Source organism: Mobula birostris, chromosome 7, assembly GCF_030028105.1.
Source record: "Mobula birostris isolate sMobBir1 chromosome 7, sMobBir1.hap1, whole genome shotgun sequence".
NCBI lineage: Eukaryota > Metazoa > Chordata > Chondrichthyes > Myliobatiformes > Myliobatidae > Mobula > Mobula birostris.
Window position 1 is genome coordinate 136,328,786 of NC_092376.1, and position 22,779 is coordinate 136,351,564.

The following is a 22,779-nucleotide window of genomic DNA, read 5'->3' on the forward strand; positions in this document are numbered from 1 at the left end:
CTAAAAACAGCAAAATGGACACTATGGGGCAGAAGCTCTGAGGTACTGGTTTCTGTTCTGTTTTTATCTGCCAAAGTCCTGTTGAGGTTGGAGCAGAATTTTTCATGGAAAATGGGAGAGTTGCACTTGAAATACTATAGCCACAAGGTGAAGATGCATCTGAAGAGAAGATTTATAACAAATGGTGCTTTAATTTAAATAGCTGTAAAAACAATACCTTATTAGAAGTAGCATAGTTTATCCCCTCATCTTAACTGTAAACTCTGAAATGTTACTTACACGTTGAATGCCTTTATCCTTTTCCTCACTGTAACTGGTACCAAGAATTTCAAACAGGACATTTGCATTTGTACCATCATCCCTAAAACTGAGCATTCCAGTTAATCCACTCACTTTTCCCTATAAAGAAAAGGCACAATTTGTAGAATTTGAAATTTGAAGTTCACATAAACAGCCAGCATGAAAAATGAGGAAAGGCATTTTGGCATTTATTGGTACTTAGAGGATTTCATTCTACAACAGTGCTTGTCATCTTGGAGAACTATAAAGGGATGGCCATCAATGCCTTGCAACTTGAAGAAGGACATGGGACATGGTTCTACCTGATAAAAAATGTTTGGTTGCTTGAATATTGGATTTGATGCATATGGCACCACATGGTAAGCTCAGTACATGAAATCAAAGATGAATGTACGGACTAGTGAATTCTTAATGTCACAAGGAAACGCTATTACAACATTTTACTCAATAGGTTGGGCTAAAGGTACACACATATGTAATCCGTGCTTCACTTCTGAAGTGGAAGTCAATGGAATTGTATTTTGGAAGCAGAGTACAGTGAACTAATGCTACAACATGCATGCCTAATTCATGCACCACAGATGGAAATCCCTCACCCAAAATGAAATAAGTGTTTAATTAATGAGGAGAGGAGTGGTGACTTCAGAATATATGCCCGTGGATAAAAGATGATAATAGGTAATTTGCAAAAAAAATCTCTTTTGACGTTGTGGGAATGGATTCTGCTCGATCCGGCCTGACGCCCACAGTCGCTGAATGCTTGCATTCACCTGGACTGGACAAGGAAGACACATCCTGCTGATCACCTATACCTTTTAGTGAGGCAGCAAGACAACACAGCAGCTGGGCCTCAGGTGGTGTCTGGCAGAGTCCATTACCCATAGAAAATTTCCAACAAACTTTGAAAGGAGTCAAATATACAGGCAGAACTTTGCCATCTTTCAGAGCTGTCAAAGCTGTTTTAATTCAGAATCAGAAGAGACTTTTGAAAAGTATTACATATGAAACTGTAAGAAAATTAAAATTATAGACATTAGAAGTATGCAAAAATGGCATTCATTTAAATCTCGTTAAAACACTTAGGTATAATCAGTGACAAGCTGAAGTTGCAATGGCTGATTAGGAATGTCAGCTCCAGCCAGCCTCCCTATTGCATGGAAGTCAGACTCAATAGTGTGCATATATTGTACTGGATGAATCTATATCATTGATGACTGGTTATTAATCTGTAAGACTGATTATGTGAAGTCATTGCATGCCTTACCTTCAAGACAATCGTCTCATCTTGAATTGTAATATTCTGTTGTCAGTATGGAACACTCTCAGGGTTGACTGGGCTGAGATTACCAGTAATTTTTTTGTGATATGGAGCCTGAGGTGATTTTTGTAGGACAGTCTAATCTTCTGAACAAATCTGCTGAATTTAGTGTTTTTGACTACAGCCTGGATGCATGCATTATTAAACCGTCATTCAGAGTCGTTTCAGTAATGTGGAATAGAATCAAATATAGGCTAGACAGTTAGGACATTAGTAATCTAATCAGTGATATTGCACAAATCATTGGGTTTATAAAATTCAATTTGACAATTTCCCATAGAGGGATATGAACACAAATATCCTCTAATGCAGACCCAGTATCATCATTCTCTTGATCATAGAATTATACTTCCACAGTTAACACAGTATAATGTTAAAGACACTGCAACATTAAAAAAAAACAGATTACCAGGCATAACCGTAAAAGGACTCGGTAACTCACTCCTAATCAGAAGACATGCTGTTTGCTGCAAGCATACATTTTCAAGTCCTTAATCATTTTAAATGCTCTTTCCACTATTGCTTCTCTTTTAAATAGGGGCTTTAGCTTTCTCTAAAAATATCACCATCAAATAGATTTCTAATACTCAGAGCCTGTTTCTGTGCTATGACTCTGTGACTTAACATGTAAGTGATGGACAACAGATAGCTTGGAGGTGCACATGCCCCTACACCTCCTCCTTCACTACCATTCAGGGCCCCAAACAGTCCTTCCAAGTGAGGTGACACTTCACCTGTCGGGGTCATACACTGTGTCTGGTCTCCAGTGTGGCCTCCTGAATATTAGTGAGACCTAACGTAGATTGGGAGATTGCTTTGGCAAGCACCTACACTCCATCCGCCAGAAAAAGCGGGATCTCCCAATCCTCACCCACTTTAATTCCGCTTCCCATTCCCATTCCAATATGTCTATCTATGGCCTCCTCCACCGTCATGATGAGGCCACACTCAGGTTGGAGGATCAACACCTTATATTCCGTCTAGGTAACCTCCAACCTGATGGCATGAACATCGATTTCTCGAACTTTTGGCAATGCCCCCTCCCCCTTCACCATTCTTCATTCCCTTTTCCCTCTCTCGCCTTATCTCCTTGCCTGTCCAAAACCTCCCTCTAATGCTCCTCCTCCCTTTTCTTTCTCCCATGCCCTTCTGTCCTCTTCAATCAGACTCCCGCTTCTTCAGCCCTGTATCTCTTCACCAATCAACTTCCTAGCTCTTTACTTCTTCCCTCCCCCTTTAGGTTTCACCTATCACCGTGTGTTTCTCTCTCCCCTCCCCTCCCCACCTTTTAAATCTACTCCTCGACTATTTTCTCCAGTCCTGCCGAAGGGTCTCGGCCCAGAACATCGACACTCTACTCTTTTCCATTGATGCTGCCTGGCCTGCTGAGTTCCTCCAGCATTTTGTGTGGGTTGCTTGGATTTCCAGCATCTCCAGATTTACTCTTGTTTGTGAAAACTTCATACGAAGTCCGTGAGGACTTGAACAATAGAGTTGCCTTCACATTTTTAGGGATTGAGGGGAAGTTTAAATTTGTTGATATGAAATGACACCCATTTTTACTGGAATAAAATTAGTGCAGTTAGGGACAATTTTGGGAGTATTTCTTGCACATTAGAAGCCTGAGAGAGAGTAAACTAGAAATAAGATTGTGTCTTTTTACACGCCTGGTATGCACTTAAGGAGGTAAGTCACCTGTACCTGCAAACTTTCTCCATTTTCACTTTGAATGGCTACATTCCTAATTGAATCAATTAGTAAAGAGAGCGAATCGATTTTAACTCTGCTATCTATTGCATACAACTTATACTTATATGGATATAATACTATTGAATTGTGAAATAAAACATGCATAACCTTTTTTATTGCATCAAATGTAGACCTTCCACCTTGCCATGGCTTAGAGTTTTTCCTTATGCATGTCAAACTAGCCATGCTATGCCATTTTCGATCTTCTAGCTTCTTATGGAAGGCATCGGCCAGCAGCAAGACACTGTCATATACATAGAGATTGGAGATCTGCATAGATTAGATCAAAGAATAACTTTCAACTAAAAAAAATTTGAAATGATGAGTTCCCGATACAAGGAAACTGCAGATTAATGAAACTCTTCAGCCAAAGACGAGCATTTAATTTCTCTAATGAATTCTTCCCTGCACTCAATAAAAATTGTGTGAAAATTTATCGGTCCTCTGGTGCAGCACATGGATAACACCATAAAGGTCTTTGAGAAGTCTACACCGTGCATTAATAATATCAAATATTTTTACCAACCAGTGCACTCACTAGAAAACCCTCATTAAAACACCTAAAAATCATTATATGGACTTTGGCAATTAGTCAATGTATTAATCAATATTTTGCTTTAAGTGGTTTTATGTGTAATCTGATCTGATTTTTAGTCAAGGTAGCCTCTACATTAAGGCATTATGGAAATATTGATCAATTTAAATTATTTCATGACTGAAGAGACAGGAATTTTGTCTAATCTCGGTGTGTCTAAGATAGTAGATTTTCAACCTTTTAAAAATGTGGTTGCTTCAGAGAGAAAAAAGAACACATGTCAAAAGATAAAATTGATAGGATTTTTCAGCTCCTTTTCCAAACATTTCAAAGCAGCATTCCAACTGCTATACCGATCCTGTCATGATCAAAGCCCCATTTTTTGAAGGCTTCCCGAAGATGCATGCCAGTGACAAATGAAAAGAGAACAAACGTATTAGTACTGGGACTGTCACAGATAAGAGTGACATTAAACATCATAAAATCTAGAATAGTGGAACAAACTGGTGGCTGAAAGTCAAGGTCAAACCTAAGTATGTAAATCTGGAAGGAAAGACTCTTTCCCATTAGACAAATATGGCCTAAAACTATCTTTTGTTTTATTTTATTTATTTGGTGATACAATGTAGCATAAGCCCTTCTGGCCCTTTGAGCTCTGCTGCCCTAGTAACCCCCAACAACTTGACTTAACCCTAAACTAATTACTGGACAATTTGCAATAACTAATTCACCTACCCAGTAGGTCTTTGGACTGTGGGAGGAAACCAAAGCACTGGGGGGAAACCCATGCAATCCACCGGGAGGACGTACAGAGAATCCTTACGAATGACACTGGAATTGAACTCTGAACTCTGACACCCTGAGCTGTAATAGCATTGTGCTAACCGCAGCACTACCATGGCACCAAAGAGATTTTATTCCATTGGCCCACAAAAGCAGACAGATGGGAGGGAAATAGGTTTGGAACTTAAACCCATCTTTCAAATGTATTTGTAAATAATCAGAAAAGGAGAAAGCAGTTCCAGAGGAAGTTCTGATTTCAGGCTGTGAAGCAAGATCAATGTTCATTATCCGTATTTTACCCACCCTTGATAATCACTTGAAATACAAGAACATGACTTCAGCAAGACCAGGTGGAGGCTAAGGCTGCTGAGTCATCTTTGATAGTGAAACTCAGGCTTTAGAAGTTGGAGCCAAGGTATAACAAACAGCAAGAAGAGGCTGAGTAAATAACGGAGGTGAGTGCAAAACTTAAAGGTTTTAGAGAGAATGCACAGCTAAGAACAGGTAAGCTTTTGTTTTTGTCTGTAGATCCTTAGTCCTTACTTCAGTGTAGGCAGGATGGTTAAGGTGGTGGAATGCTGCTCCTCTGGGAGTGAGGTTTCAGATACCCAACAGTCTCCCTCGTTACTACATCTGTAGGAAGTCCAAATTCAGCTCTTGATCAATAAGATCAAGGAACTGGAGCTGGATGTATTCCGGACCGTCCAAGAGGCTGAAAACCTCATAGATGAAACTTTTACTGAGTTGGTCACACCCAGAGTGCAGGTTTCAGGCAGTAAATGAGTGATCACCAGGAGAACTAAAGGGATTAAGCAGTTAGTGCAGGGATCTCCAGTGGTCAGTCCCCTCAGCAACAAGTATATCCCTTTGGATACTGCTGATGTTATGACCTATCAGGGCACAGTACCAGAAACCGGGTCGGTAGCACCGTGGCCGGCTCTGAGACTCAGCAGGGAGTAGATAAAGTCAGGTAGAGCAATAGTGAAGGAGACTTGATAGTTAGGGGGATGGACAGGAGATAGCAGGATGGTGTGTTGCCTCCGAGGTGCTTAAGGTCCAGGGTGTCTCAAAGCGGCTACAGAATACTCTCAAGAAGAAGAGTGAGCAGCCAGATGTTGTGATGCACATCGGCACCAATGCCAGGAACAGAAAGGGGGAAGAAGTCCTTCACACAGAGTATAGCGAGTTAGAAAAGAGACTGAAGAGCAGGAATTCCAAGGTAATCTCCGGATAACTCCCAGGACAGGAACAGGATGATAGTACAGATGAATGAGTGAATGTGGAACTGGAGCAGCGGCAGCCTCTTAGATTACTTGAATCTCTTCTGGGGCAGGAGTGACCTGTGCAAGAAGGACGGGTTGCTCCTAAACAGAAGAAGAACCAATAGCCTGGCCAGGAGTTTAGCTGGTGCTGCTTGAGAATGTTTAAGCTGGTTTGGTAGGGGGTGAGAACCAATACGCTATGTCAGAAATTGGAAGGATGGAGAGGAAGGTAAATACCAGGGCCAGTGACAGATGATAGGAACAAGTAATAGTTATAGAAGCAATAATAATAGATATAGGTATATAACTGGAGTTAATAGTAATAGGAGCAAAGTAATAGATATGATGGGACAGATAGTTTGAAGTGTGTGTATTTTAATGCTAGGAGTATTATTGTCATGAGGCCTGTGGGCCTCTGCAGCTTTCCATTGAGTGCTGGGCCGGTAGGTTTCTTGAACACCTAAATTTACTAATTGTTGTCTGAAGTAGAGTTGTTAAGCCCACATGCTTTCTGTTTAACCTTGTCAAGCTAATTGAGACTGGCGCTGGTTTTCTGCGTTCTATGGTTATTGAATTTGGACTCTTGATTAGCGCTGATAGTGTAGTCCTTGTGTTTGTGGAGGATGATTTGTCTCGCACTTTCACCCGGTCATGTTACCGATACTCTGTTAGTATTCCTATGTATAACTTTTGTTTCCATCTCTTCATGGGGAGTTTGCCATTCCTCCGCCCTTGGGTTGAGTCATTGCCAGCGCTCTCTGTGACAGAGTCTGCCATTCCTCTGCAACTGGGTCCAGTCCTGCCAGTGTACACTGTGACACTTAAGGGCAAACGTAAAGAACTTAGAACATGGATAAGTACATGCAATGATAATGCTTGACCATTACACAGAAATAGTTGAAAGACAGGCAGGAATGGGTGCTTAATATTCTAAGGTTTTGATATTTTAAAAAAGATAGATAGGGAAGTAAAAGAGGTGGGGCAGTTGCACTACTAATCAGAGACAATATCAGAGCTACACTCAGAGGGGGCATAATGGAGGACTCATCGACTGAGTCTATATAGGTAAGACTCAAAAATAGAGAGGGTGCAATCTTTCTGAAGGAATTGTACTCCAGACCCCCAACCCCACAACAGCCATCCAAACATCAAGGAATATACAGGGAGTTTAACGAGAAACAACAGGGTTAGAAACATAGAAACATAGAAAATAGGTGCAGGAGTAGGCCATTTGGCCCTTCGAGCCTGCACCGCCATTTATTATGATCATGGCCGATCATCCAACTCAGAACACCGCCCCAGCCTTCCCTCCATACCCCCTGACCCCCGTAGCCACAAGGGCCATATCTAACTCCCTCTTAAATATAGCCAATGAACTGGCCTCAACTGTTTTCTGTGGCAGAGAATTCCACAGATTCACCACTCTCTGTGTGAAGAAGTTTTTCCTAATCTCGGTCCTAAAAGGCTTCCCCTCTATCCTCAAACTGTGACCCCTTGTTCTGGACTTCCCCAACATCGGGAACAATCTTCCTGCATCTAGCCTGTCCAATCCCTTTAGGATCTTATACGTTTCAATCAGATCCCCCCTCAATCTTCTAAATTCCAACGAGTACAAGCCCAGTTCATCCAGTCTTTCTTCATATGAAAGTCCTGCCATCCCAGGAATCAATCTGGTGAACCTTCTCTGTACTCCCTGTTGTTGCATGGGAGACCTTAAGTTTCCTAATATAAACTGGGACCTTCTGAGTGCAGTGCGAGAGGCTTGCTATATAGACTGTACATCAGGAGAAAGATGATAACTAGGGAGAGGGTAGGACCAGCAAGGATAAAAGGGGGAACACGAGCTTGGATGCAGAGGATGTGAGTGAGGTCCTTAATAAGTACCTTATATCAGTATTCACTAAGGAGAAAGCCATGGATGATAGGGAGATCAGCAGCAAAAGTATTAATATGCTAGGGTATTTCAAAGTAAAGGAGGAGGTGGTGTTGGGTCTCTTAAAGAGCATTAAGATGGATAAGTCCAAGCTATTAAGAGAGATAAGTGAAGAGATTGGTGCAGCTTTGACCAATATCTTTGTGTCCTCTCTAGCCACAGATGAGATTCCCGAGGACAAATGGTTAGCTAAAGTTGTTCCATTATTCAGGAAGGGAACAAAGGACAGTCCTGGAAACTATAGACTGGTGAGTATTACAGCAGTGGTGGGGAAGGTACTGAAAGTAATTCTTTGGGATCGGATTCATGAGTATTTGGAAAAACATGGTTTAATTAGGGAGAGCCAGCATGGCTTTGCGCGGGGCAAGTTATGTCTGATTAACTTGATTGTGTTTTTTGATGATGTGACAAGGGTGGTTAATGAAGGTAGAGCTATGGACATTGTCTACCTGGACTTTAGTAAGGCACTAGACAAAATCCCTTATGGCAGGCTTATCCAGAAGATTAAGATGCATGGTGAATTGGCCATTTTTGAATTCAGAACTGGCTTGCTAAAAGAAACTAGAGGGTAGTGCTGAAGCGTCTTATTTTAGCTGGAGGTCTATAATTAGTGCTGTTCTACAGGGATCTGTACTGGGACCTCTGCTGTTTGTTATGTATATAAATGACCTGGATGAAAATGTAGATGAGTGGGTTTGTAAGTTTGCAGATGATAGCAAATTGATGGCTTTATTGTTTTATGGTAGATGACAGGCAAAGAATAGATAAAGATCAGTTGCAGATACAGGTGGAAGAAATGTGAAGTTTTGCACATTGGTAGGTAAAAGTTAAAGAGACAGTACACTGTTAAGGGCTGGACCCTTAACATTGTTGAGGAGTACAGAAATCTTGGGATCCAAGTTCATAGCTCCCTGAAAGTGGCTACACAGTTTTAAAGGGTGATTAAGAAGGCATATGGCATGCTTGCATTTATTAGTTGAGGCATTGAGTTCAAAAGTCAGATAGCTATGTTGCAGCTGTATAAAACTCTATTTCGGCCACATTTGAACAGAACTGATCGCCCCATTCTAGGAAGGATGACAAGACTTTAGATAGGGTGCAGAAGAAGCTGTTAGGTAAACTGCCTTGTTGGCTCTCAATACCTCTCTCTGTAACTGAGTCTGGACTTCTTAACAGACAAGTCACAGTTAGCCTGTGTTGGCAGGAACACTGGTGCCCTCAGGGTTTCATGCTCAGTCTACTACTGTTCATGTTGGCCTCATCAACAATGATGATGACACGGCATACAGACAGGAGATAGAGCAGCTGGTAGAATGGTGAGAGCACAACAACTTGAGATTAAATGTGGACAAGACCAACGAGATGATTGTGGGCTTTAGGAAGGCGCAGGCTGATTAATCCTCACTGCACATATACTGCTCCTCCATGGAGAGAATCAGGAGCAGCACGTTTCTGGGAGGGCACATAATGGATGATCTCATGTACCAGCTCTTGGTCATGAAAACACAGAAGCATCTCTGTTTCCTAAAGCGAATATAACATGTGAGGCTCTCCTTCTCCCCTCTCCCATTATTTTAACCATTTTTTACAGGAGCACCATCCTGTTCAGCTCTATCACTATCAGGTATGGAAATTGCAAGGCATCTGACCACATATCCCTACAAAGGACAGAGAGAACCGCTGAGAGGATCATCAGAGTCTCTCTTCCACCCATCAGAAATATTTATCAGAAGCACTACATACTCAGGGCCTTTTGCATTGTCAGTGCTCCCTCCCATCTGTCCAACAGTTTCTTTGACCTCCTACCATTAGGGAAGAGGAACCATAGCAATAGGACAAGAACTGTTAGATTGGGAAACAGTTTCCTCCCCCAGGCTGTAAGACTAACCCCCTGCCATCACCTATTTCATCACGCATGAAGTGCCAGTAGCATTATAATGTTTGCTTTTTAACTTGTGTCACCTTATTATCTGTTAACTTACTTGTGGTAATATTACCTTATATGTTACGTGCGTGAGTTACATGTACTGTGTTGTGCACCTTGGTCTGGAGGAACATTGTTTTGTTTGGTAGTATATAGGTGTATGATTGAATGACGATAAACTGAACTTCAACTTGAAGAGGTTTACCAGGACGCTGCCTGGATTAGAGGGGATATGCCATAACAAAGAGGTTGGGCAAACTTGGGTTGCTTTCTCTGGAGCAGCAGAGGCTGAGGGGAGATCTCATTGAGATTTATTAGCTTATGGGAGGCATAGATGGAGTAGACAGTATTGTTTTCCTAGGGTTGAAATGTCCAAAACCAGAGGGCACACATTTAAGGTGAAAGGGACTAATTTCAAATGTGATGTGAGGGACAAGTTTTTTTTTTCCACAAAGAGTGGGGGATGCCAGGAGTGGTGGTAGAGGCAAATACATTATGGACTTCTAAGAGACGCTTAGGAAGGCACATGAATGTGAAGAAAATGGCAGAATTTGGACATTTGATTGCTAATTTATTTGACATGGCACAACACTGTGGGCCAAAGGGCCTGTTCCTGTACTGTAATGTTCCAAGTTCTATGTTGTGAAGATTCGGCGTGACATCTAAAACTCTGACAAACTTCTGCAGATGTGTGGTGGAGAGTATATTGACTGGCTGCATCACAGCCTGGTATGGAAACAGCAATGCTTTTGAACAGAAATCCCAGAAAAAGTAGTGTAAATGGTCCAATCCATCATGGGTAAAGTCATCAACACTATTGAGCACAAATGTTCCCACAGTCTATGGACTCACTTTCAAAGACTCTTCATCTCATGTTCTTGATATTTATTGGTTATTTATTTATTATTATTTCTTTGTTTTTATATTTGCAGTTTGTTGTTTTTTGCACATTGGTTGAATGCTCTGTTGGTGCAGTCATTTATTGATTCTATTATGGATATAATGAGTGTGCCCAGAAAAAAGATGAATCTCAGGGTAGTGTATGGTGAAATATATGGACTTTAATAATAAATTTACTTTGAGCATTGAACTTCCTTTGTTAACATGGGAAGTAAGAGCAACAATTCATCTTGAGTTATCTGATCTTGGTTTCCACACTGTTTTCCCACAATTAACCATGCTTTTCTCCTGTAAACTAAAAAAAAACAATCTGATGACTTCAGCTTTGAATATATTCAGTGGTTCACCCTTCACAACCTTTGGGGGTAAACAACTCCAATGGTTCCTGAGCTCAGAGAAGAAATTTCTTTTCATCCATTCTACTTGCCAGTTCATGTGCTCAACATCAACCCTGTCAATTCCCCTTGGAAATGCAAATGATTTGACAAAATCACCATTCGCCCTTCCACACTCTGAAGGATAAAAAAAACAGCCTGCTCAATTGTTCGTCAAAAAATCAAACCCTTCCCATGGAGAAACAATTGTTCCACACTATCTCCATTGAGACTATATTCATTCTTCAATAAGAAGACCTAAACTATACAGAGCATTTCAGATGTAGTTTCATTGAATTCAGCATTCACAATATCTTGCATCTTTTTATACTTCATTGTCTTTTTAATAAATGCCAACATTCTACTTGTCTTACCAATTATTTGATGCATTTTCAGACTAATCTTCATTCCATGCACGAGATATCCAGATGTCAAGTGCCACAACATTCTTGAGTCTCTTTCATTTAAAACAATACAGTTTTACTATTTCTCCTACCAAAGTGGATCATTCATGTTTCCCTCAGTGTACTGTGCCTGTCATTTTGACCTATTCATGTAGCTTCTCTATGTCACTTTGTAAATTGTTTTGATTGGAAATTGCTTTGTGCTTTTTTGTGGGTATATCATGTATAAAAAGCAAAATTTATTGATTTTCAGTATTTTTGTGGATTCTTGGTGAAAGCCCAGAAGTGCCTACTTGGATCATGCAACTCATTGACAGCATAAAATGAGAATTAAACAAAATACGAGCAACGTCCTTCTCGCATGGCTTGCCAATTATCTACTGAAGTTAAGTCATTCCTAATGTGTATGGGCCAACGAAGTAAAAAAAAGAAAATAAAGTACTATATATAGGGAAAAAAAGCAGGCAACAAATGCTCCTTAAGTATTACTGAGATGACAACTACTTAATTTGAACACCTACTACTCTCAGTTTCAGTCTGTATTTAGTTTATAGCAGAGGACAGATTCTAGTTTTTTGTGTCTTTACTAACGTTATGTGAGCTTTAAGATACTACGATTAATGTATGATCCAGACAATAAAACAAACACATCAGAAGTTTGTCATTCTAAAATTTGAGCAAAGGAAAACTTCAAAAGTGTGTAAAAATGTCAAAGGAATTTATATGTCTTAATATTTTCCTTTAAAATTTAATTTGTCAAAATTCTTGTTTTCCTTTCTACAAATGTTTCCACACTTCCACCTTCCAAGATTTGCAGCATTTTGCCTTTTCAATGAATTATTTGATTTTATTTTCTTATTATCTATTAACTTATTTCATCTGAAACATATACATATAAATCTAGTCTTTCAAAGTAACACAATAAAAAACTTCACAAATAGCAAAAATATCTTTTAACTTTTGTGAATCCAGACTTCAAAAACATTTTATCCAAAAAAAATTCATTCTTGTTTTAATTTTTTACAGGTTAATGTAACAAAACTGTAATAAAACTCAAAAATGACATGATCTCTAAACTGATTTTGTTAGCGCACGGAAAAGCATGCTTCATATAGCCAATAAAGGGATGGTATCCATTTTGTGGTTACTGATAAATAATGATGTATATTGTGGCTAAAACTGCAGATCATCTTCTCAATTGTGTTTTGCCATGTCAAATTAACTTTAAAAATGTCCTCTATAATGAATGGCTTCATCAAGCATCCATACATTTTGTACTTAATTACTAGATCTTTATCATTCAAATGCCCCAAGTATGTTGCATTTCATGGGTTTTTAAAGCAGGTTTACAAGCAAATCTGAAGCAGGAAAGAAGTTTCCAAGTGGGTTATGCACTACAGTATAAATTCAATCCCATAAGTACTAACTAATTATGTTGTCTTTCATTTCCTTCCTCCTTTACTAAAACACTGTATAATTTTTCTTTGTCCACGTACAGCTGATAGAACATCTGCCAGTCTTTGTAACAGGCTGAAACAAGGCATCTAGTTATAGACCAACCACAATGCTCTCTGAAATACATACGTAGCAAATTTTTTTGTGCATCACTTCCACATAGACTTTGAAGGCAATGAGAATGCCGGCATAATTGCCAAGAAATTGCACCAGTTTTATCCTAGTATATAAGCATTTATATTGCTGCTGGCCTGAAAATGACAGAAAATGGTCTGTTTTTTAATTCATTGTACCTAGTGTCAAACTCTGAATAAAACCTATCTTGTGAAGCTTCACTCAAGTCCTTTTAAGGGCAAAAATACAACTGAATTAAGAATTCATTTAAATAATCCACAACTATTTTGAGATCTTATTAAGATTATTAGATAATACATGCATGACTACTCTATTAAAATAATGTGGAAATTGCATGAAAATCACCATCATAAGGAATTATGGAAGAGAAGTTACTTTTTGATCCCAGAGCTATAGGTGCAAAGAAGAATGCTGCTCACTTTCAGAAATTCAGCACCTGTCTCTGCAATCAGTGCCCTGATTCAGTTGTCCCTTCTGTAAAACTCCTCCAGGCCCATACAACTCTTGTAATCATATCACAATTCAAACCTTATCCTATGATTTTCATGGTTCTTTGACTTTTCACACAAATAAATCTTCCTTTATATTCTTTGAATGTAAATCATTTATCTATCAGTCTTTTCAGCTTAAAATAGTAACATCTGAAAATATACACATGCACATTCAATCAGGCCAGCTTTAAATATTTTTCAGAATATTAATTTGCTTTTCATACAGTATAATATAATTTTCACAGCGAGTTAGTTTCATTTTCATCTAAATTCTATATTGCCTAAACAGAAACATTATTAAAATACTTTAGCTAAATCTTCTACCTCCATATGCTGCGTGAAGGGGTCTTTAGGATTACACATCACTGAAGAAAACCTATGATTGCTTCTTAAACAGTACTGGCTCTTGCTTTCTGACAGAGGGAAAGTTTGCCGAATGACAGTCAATCTTCCAGTCAATCTTCTTGCTAGTTCCCGAATATCTGCATCATTTATTTCCTTAAGTTAACAAAGAATGACAAATTAGTTAATTGTTCTTAAAAGCAATAACATTTATAAATTCAGTCATACATATGTTTTTGATACAGAAAGGTTTGGGCTTGAAGCACAGTTGAAGTTTCCAATGATGATATCCAATGCGGTACCTAATTAGTGCCCCCCCGACACCCTGCCTAGAGTGTGTTAGAATTTCTAAACATAATTATAGCGGTCATGAATTCATGCTTGCCAATTACTTGGAACACTTTCTGAGTAAGATGAGTAGAATTGAAAAGGAAGAATCATTGTATGTGATGTTTTTAGATTTCAGAATGCTTTTGATAAAGTTGTATGCAGGACGATGGTTAACAATGTCAGACTCCATGGAATTCAGGGTAAGGCATGAGTTGGAATGAGAATTAGTTATCAAGCACAACTCCAAGAGTGGGAGTAAAATAGAACCTTTTTCATGTTCCAGGCTGCAACGAGTAGGGATCCTTATCTGGACTAAACCTATTCACAATCTACGTCAATGACTTGGGTGAGGAGACCAAATGTCAAATTTCGAAATTTGCTGATGATGCAGAACCTAGTTGAATTGTGAGGAAGGGTAAGAGCATAAAAAAGCCTTCAAGAAGATATAGATAAGCTAAGTGAAAAAGCAAAAACATGTCAGAGGGAATATAATGTAGAGAAATGTAAAGTCTCAAAGATGCACAAAACAAAAATGCAGAGTATCTTTAAATTGGTGAACGTGGATGGTGATAGGCACCTGGGTATTCCTGTCGCACACATATCAGTGTAAACATACAAGTGAAGTGAGCAGTCAGGAAGAAAGTCTGAATTTTGGCATTTTCCATCTTAGATAACCGTGCAGGATTAGCTATCGAGTTTATTCCAAACTGAGACTGAGATACTGATGGATTTCCAGATATTAAGGTAATCAAGGAATATGAGGATAATGCAAGAAAATGTTTTAGGAGGTGATCCTGATGAACAGTGCACTTGAAGAGCATATTTCTCATGTTCTTATTTTATGTGCAAATGTTCTAATATGTTTTTATGTCTATCAAGTGTAAGTGATGATGGTACCATACTAGTAGTAATAGTACTTTGCTAAACAGAGATTATCCTCAGATTCTCGAAACAACACAATAGTTTGCTTGCATTTATTCTGCACAAACAATAACAAACATAACCAATAAATCTGAAACTAAAGATTAACATTGAACTGGAAAAAGAATGGACCATTGTGGAGAAGCTACTTTTCTATTGTTTCTATTTGCCAGTGATTGGAACATAAATCAAATCCAATACTGAAGTAGCCAACCTGGATCATAAAAAAAAAATCAGGCCACTGGATTATATAGGCAGATTCATTCATCTTCAGGTGCAGACTAAATGGGCTAGCTGTGTGTTCAGAAATGTTTCAAGAGTGAAATAGCACCTTTTTTAACTGCTATTTAGCATTATTATGTTGGAATCCAAGGCTGAAGGCAGATATTGTCTTATTTAATGAATATATTGCACTCAGTCACAGTTACTGTCAAGATCAACTGAAACAGGTAGCTTTGAATGGAGCGATTGTAATGAGTTGTAATGACATTTTCAGATGAGAAAATTATTTTGCAGCTTTTAGGGGAACACTTCGAATACCTCTTAGATTGTTTCTGACTATACCTGGTAGATTGATGATCAGGTGACCATCTCACACCACAAAGGATTTATTAATAATAAAACAAATCATTCTCTATTTTTTTAAAAGACAAAGTTGCAATATCATTTGAGAATATTGATATGCAAATTTAGACTATTTAGGGTAATGCATTGCACCTCCATGGTTATCTGCTCATTACTGCTGCTAAGGTGTGTCTAGATGACATGCTTATCATAGATACAGAAAACCTCTTCTCCTTTCTGCCTCCTCTTCAAGGCATTCAGTGCCATGTCCAATATCCATCTTGCATCATTCTTGTTTACCTGGACAAATTCAGATCCTGCTTTATGGAACTGGGTGTAGCAATAATGCAGTTTGCCTTTATCAAGGATAGGCAAGCTTAAAGCAGTGCTGATGCTAGCAAGTTAAGAAGCATGCATCCCTTTAATTTTTGCCGTTAGCCTTGACTTCAAACAAAATTTATTTTCATAATGACTGCAGCAAGACAGCATGGAATTGGCATGCTGCCTGCACTGCAATTAACTGGCAGAGGTTAGTGATATGTGCTTTAGTTCCAGAGAATATCCAATTCAACTCCCAATGTGTCACAGCTAGTTGTAGCTTGCAGTGCTCTATAAAACTTCTCCAAACAAATATCTGCACTTGGGTGTTTCAAAGTGCTAAATGTAGATGCTGTGAGATTCATGAATCAGAATCATCATTTAGTACTAACGCAACTGAGACCACAAAGCAACTAATCACTATTGTAGTTGCTTATGTTTTAATATGCCGATCTCTGCATTCGTCCCTCCTATTTTCAAAAAGACATTATTTGAATCCTGTCTCTAAGAATATGGGAACGTGCCACAGTTTGTACGACAGAAGCAGATCAACAGTCATGGAATCATATACGTGAGAAATTCTGCGGTTGCTGGAAATCCAAAGCAACACACACAAAATGCTGGGCAAACTCTGCAGGTTAGGCAGCGTCAATGGAAGTGAATTAGCAGTGGACACTTTGGGCCAAGACCCTTCTTCAGGACTGGAAATGAAGGGGGAAGATGCCAGAAAAAAAGCTGGGGGGAGGGGAAGGAGGATAGTTAGTTGATAGTTGAAGCCAGGTGGGTAGGAAAAATAAAGGACTGGACAGGAGAATGGACAATAGGAGAATGGACAATAGGAGAAAGAGAAGGAGGAAGGGGCCCAGGGGAGGTGGTAGGCAGGTAAGAGGCCTGAGTAGAAGAAGGGAGGTTGATATGGCATTGACAAAAGGCATTTAGCACATCTGATTGTGCCTGTCCTTTGTAAAAGCCATCTAACAAGTCCCACAGCCCTCTGTTTCCCATAGGCTACATATTATTTTCCTCCTTGAGTATAGATTGAACTTAAATTTAATATTAACAGGCGGGAGGAGAAGATGGCGACGCGCCTGCGTGTGTGCGGCCCTCTGGTGAAAAATGATATCGTATTTGTTAAGTAGGGGCCGTGGACAATTCTGATTTGATGGAGAATGGATGTGAAAGCACAGAGGAACATTTGGAGAAATTTCTGAAACGCCCGTTCACTGCTGTCGTTACTAAGTGGTCGGGAATCTTTCGGAGGGTAGGCCTCAAAATCCCCGGCCTTGCCTGCTTTTAGCGACCGAGAAGGAGGTCGAATCGTTCGGACAGAGATGGCGCTCAGTACTCGGTGTCGGAGAGCTGATCAGAGCTCAAAGTTTTCGGTTGACTCAGAGTCGGATTGTGGTTGGCATGGCAGGGAGAGTTTTTCTTCCTTCTCCTGTCTGCGTGAGATGTGGGACATTTGAGAAACTTTGAACTTTACTGTGCTCATGGACTTCTTCAACAAGTTATGGTATTGTTACACTGTTTGTAACTACATGTTATAATTATGTGGTTTTGTCAGTTTTTTCAGTCTTGGTTTGTCCTGTGTTTTGTGATATCACACCGGAGGAAATAATGTATCATTTCTTAATGCATGCATTACTAAATGACAATAAAAGAGGGCTACGTGTCTTCATAATTAAATATCTAATTACCACCATGCAGCCTGTTGTTGATCAATGTGATGATAGGAAGTGAGAGGTATAATTTAAGAAGAACATTAAGTTGTGTCCTAAGAGAAAACCAACCCAACCCCATGGTTTTGTGTAGGTCCTGGATGCCATATTTCAAATTCTTATTCCAAGACAAGACATTTATCCAATATGCTTCTCTATATCCTGTGTGAATGTGAAGTATACATCAATAATACTTAAGCTGCCTCTGAGATAAATATATTTACCTCCTTAAACATGAAGGAGCAAAGTTATCATCCACATACAAATGGCCTACTGGTGTGATCCTTACCTGTTGCTTCATCAGACCATTTGACATTTCTGCCTCAGGCACAATCATAGGTGAACACCTGGTTTCCCAGTGTTATATCTTTGTTTTTTATGATCAGTGCTGCTGTGACATTGTAAAAGTTGATCAGTAAATATTTCCTGTTGAGGATGCAGGATCTTATTATCCCATGACAGTCCGTTTAAGATGCTGCTTATGTTGGTTAAGATATCTGATTTCCCATCATGTTGTGCTATGTTATTATTCCTGTGTAGTTTCTCCAACTTACATCCTCTCTTGGCAATGCATTCCAAATATTCGTTCATAAATTATTACATTTAGACTGTCAACTAATGCTTCCTTTAACTAGGCAAGTATGAACTCTAAATATAATTAATTACTATATTGAAATATTTACATTTATCTTGTCTATTCCCATTTAGGAATATGAATACTTCAATAGGATATGCGAACTCAAGGGATTCTGCAGATGTTGAGAATCTTGAGCAACACACACAAAATGCTGGTGGAACTCAACAAGTCAAGCATTTATGGACGGCTATAAACAGCTGATATTTTGGGCTAGATTCTTCATTTGGACTAGGTCTAGGACCAGAGGGCACAGCCTCAGGATACAGGAATGTATATACAAGGACCCTAACCCATTAGGACAGAGATGAGGAGGAATTTCTTTAGCCAGAAGATAGTTAATCTGTGGAATTCACTGCCATATATGGCTGTGGGAGCCAAGTCATTAGGTATATTTAAAGAAGAGGTTGATTACTAAGGGTTTCAAAGGTTATGGCAGAAGGCAGGAGAATGGGGTTGAGAGGGAAAATAAATAATTCTTGATGGAATGGTGGAACTGGATTGATGGGCCGAATGGCCCAATTCTGGTCTTATGTCTTATGTTGAGTCTGGAAATATCACGCATCACACCCAGCTTTCCAGACAGCCTTGAACTATTTCATTTTGTCTACAGCTGACCACGGTTTATGGAAGACACCAAATTCCCAGGTCTAACACTCTTCTCTGAAGCATCTGGTGAGTAAAGAATCCAACATCAGACTATTGGTTATTGACTATAGTTCTCCTTCAATACTTTTAATCCAATCAAATTCATCATTAAACTCCAGATGTCTACCTCATCTGGTTTGAGGTTGAGAGGATTGAGAGCTTCAAATTCGCAGTTGAGAAGATCATCAATAGCCTGTCCTGGACAACCACATTAAGGTCACAGTCAGGAAAGCTCACTATTATCTCTACTTCCTCAAGATGCTAAAGAAATTTGGCATGTCTCTGTCAACTCCTACAGTTTTTATCAATGCACCATTGGAACTATTCTGTCTGGATACATAAGAGTTTGGTATATTAACTGCTCTGCGTGTGAGTTGAGGAAACTGCAGAGAGTTATGTACAAGCTAGGCACATCACAGGAAACAGCTTTCCCTCTATAGACTCTGTCTGTACTCCTTGCCACTTCAGTAAAGCTGTCAGTTTAATCAAAGGCCCACCTATCCTGGACATTCTCTTCTCTTCCCTCTCCCAACAGGCAGAAGGTACAAAAGCCTGAAAGCATGTACTACCAGGCTCAGGTTCAGCTTTAACCCACTGTCATCAGACTCTTGAACGGTCCTCCTGGCCTTACATTCTAGCTTGTTATGATCTTCTATTTTATCATTTACCTGCAAAGTGCTTTTTTGGTAGTTTTTTCACTTTATTCTGCATTGTTAAGATTTAACCTTATTCTAGCTCAATGTCATCTATATAAACAGCATGCAAGGCAAACTTTTCAGGCAGCACAGTAGTGCAGTGATTAGCACAACACTTTACAGTTCCTGCAACCCGGGTTCAATTCCCTCAGATGCCTGTAAGGAGCTTGCACATTCTTCATGTCACCGTGTTGGTTTCCTCTGGGTGCTCCAGTTTCCTCCCACAGTCCAAAGATGTACTAGTTGGTTAGTTAATGGGTTATTGTAAATTATCCCCTGAATAGGCTAGGATTAAATCAGGGGTTACTGGGCATCATGACTCGAAGGGCCGGGAGGGTTTATTCCATGCTGTATGTCAATAAATACATGTGACACTAATAAACCAATACCAGTACCAACACCAATCAGTAATGGCTGCAATAACTCGCTGAGTCTGTACTTCTCTGCTGCAAATGAAATCATTTGGGTTCGGCATTTGGATGGTAGTACCCTGCCTTGTCCTGTTACTCCTTGCAGCTCTGCAGTCCTTCGAATATCCACAAATTTGTGTATCAGCATGCCATTGGGCAGTAATTAAATTAGTGAAAGTCTGTTTAAAAACTTCTAAGTTTGTTCTCCATCCCTTTCAGCATTCAAGAGGATTGCTCCACTCTTCCCTTCCCAACTACCACTCCCATTCTTATGGTACTTTCTCATGCAAATGCTGGAGGTGCAAAAACTTGTCTTTTCACCCCTTCTTTCTCCACCACTGAGGGACCCAAACAGTCCTTTCAGGTGAAGCATCAAATCCTTTGGTTTGCAATCCAATTGATTTTTTCTTGTGTGGGCTCCTCTTCATTGAAGAAAGCAAATGCAGAGTGTATGCTTGTTTTGCAGAGCATCTATGTTCAGACTCTGCCCTTCCAATTGGTGTACCAGCCCACTCCCAGTCTCATCTTCCTGCCTGTGGCTTCTGCACCATTACAACAAGGCCTGATGCTAGGTTGAAGAACAAAAGAAACACAAGAAATTCTGCAGATAATGTAAATCCAAAGCAACTCGCATACAATGCTGAAGGAATTCAGCAGGTCAGACAGCATCTATGGAAATTAATAAACAGTCGAGGTTTTGGACCGAGACCCTTCTTCACACCTCATTTTCTATCTGGGTATACTGTGGACTTGAGGATTCAAAGTCAAAGTTGAAGTTGAATTTATTCTCCATAAGTGCATGCATGCAGAGGTGCGGTGAAAACTTGCCACAGCTTCACAGGCATTCAACATCACATATGCAGCATTCACAAGGAAAACATCAATTTGAACAAAAAATACTAAATTTCAATACTAAGTTCAATACTGAACTTCCAACTCCAGGGAACTCACTCTTTTGCTTTGTGTCAGATCTATTTATGTCTGTCATCATTTTTAGTCAGTTTTTTCTTTTTTTCTGTTTTTTGTGCATTCTGGCCCACTAAGCATGTAGTCACCATTAACAACACAGACACATAACCTGAAAAAAGATTTTAAACTTTGCCTCACCCAATTACACCCTATAAGAGATTTGCCACGGTTCTATGCCCCTGCTTCTCCCACCTCATCTAAGCTAATTTGTTTCTCTTCCCTGGTTCTAATGAAGGGTAACAGACCTGTGTTTCCAGCACTTTCTTATAGATCCTTCCGTTGATAAATGCCAAAAAGATAGCCTATTAGAGATTGAAGCAAGTTATCTCCAGAGTTTATGATTGAGCTTTCAGTCTGATATCCAACTCTGGCTTTAGGATTTTGACTGAGTAACTGCATGCAAAAGAACCTTAGAATCAGCACATTATCCATGCAATCCTGATCATGGAAAGTGTTCTTAGATAACTTCATAATTTGCAGTTAGTTCTGTCTACTCACACAATAATGCAGTACCATGAACAGCAATTATAATGAGTTCATAGACAGGTCCTGTCAAATTTTAATCAAAGGAGCCCAAAAATGGGCTTGTGGGCCATCAGTTGGACAGCCTACTTACTTATTCTTCCTCGGTCAATTTTTTCACCAATTGTTTTTTTCCTGAATGATTCAGAGGACACAGCCTGGCCTTGCTTGCCATCTCAGCAGTAAGAAATGCACACACTGTGGCAAATTTTGTGCTTTTTTCACTTATTTATTGAGATACAGAGCGGGGTAGGCCCTTCTGGCTCTTCAAGCCATGGCACCCAACAACCTCCTATTTAATCCATGCCCAATCAGGAGATAACTTACAGTGATCCATTAACTGACAAACCGGTATGTCTTTGGAATGTGGGAAGAAACCACAGCACCCGGAGGAAACCCACACGGTCATAGGGAGAACATACAAACTCCTTACAGTCAGCGGCGGGAATCAACATGCTGTGTATTTTAGAATTCTTTTCAGCAGGTAGCACAGCCTCTTAATGAACGGTTAGATAATGAGGCATGATAATGGCCTGAAATTGGCTGCAATGGGTAAACTGGCAACAAATAGCACAAGTAGACAGCTGTTCTACACGATCCTCCAGTGGCAAATTCATTTCAAAATCTGCAAGAAAAATAATTAGAGCATGCCACAGAGAGCTCAGCAGTCGATCAGGAGCGCAGCTAGACAGCTGTACCGACACCATATCATTATCAAACAGTTAGGGAGTTCAAGAATACGCAGCTAACTTTAATTTTATTGAACCACTTCTTCTGGTCAATATTTATCTACCTCTGACAGCTAGTTGCTATAATATATAGACAGTGATGCATATTGAATAAAATTGCCACAAAGGGAAACAAAAACAGTTCTTCTGTAAAACTTACTATGTTATCAGCTTATCAGTTTTCGCCTGTGATCAGTGGATGTTGCAAAATGCTTGTTTTCATCCATGGCTGGTTTCAAAATATAATTTCAAAGGCAATATAACAAGTTACCACTCCAAAAGGCAATTTAACTATTTCATGCATTCCTCTATTACTATTCAATAGATGAGTTAAATAAATATAACTAATGTTGCCAGTTGCCTTGATTTCAGTTTCTAAATGTTTGCCCTGGGATGAATAATTTAATCAAATAATGC

The 22,779-nt window shown here is 39.5% G+C and overlaps 1 protein-coding gene across 1 annotated transcript in view; it reads right to left on the reverse strand.

The window, feature by feature from the left end:
* Nucleotides 1–22,779, reverse strand: part of LOC140200825 (glutamate receptor ionotropic, delta-2-like) — a 601,297-nt gene that overhangs the window by 139,433 nt on the left and 439,085 nt on the right. Inside the window, exons 6-8 of the mRNA XM_072264448.1 lie at nucleotides 13,888–14,061; nucleotides 3,476–3,637; nucleotides 280–399 (exon numbers count right to left, since the gene is read on the reverse strand). Coding sequence (XP_072120549.1) covers nucleotides 280–399; nucleotides 3,476–3,637; nucleotides 13,888–14,061 — 456 coding nt within the window. The remainder of the gene's footprint in view (nucleotides 1–279; nucleotides 400–3,475; nucleotides 3,638–13,887; nucleotides 14,062–22,779) is intronic.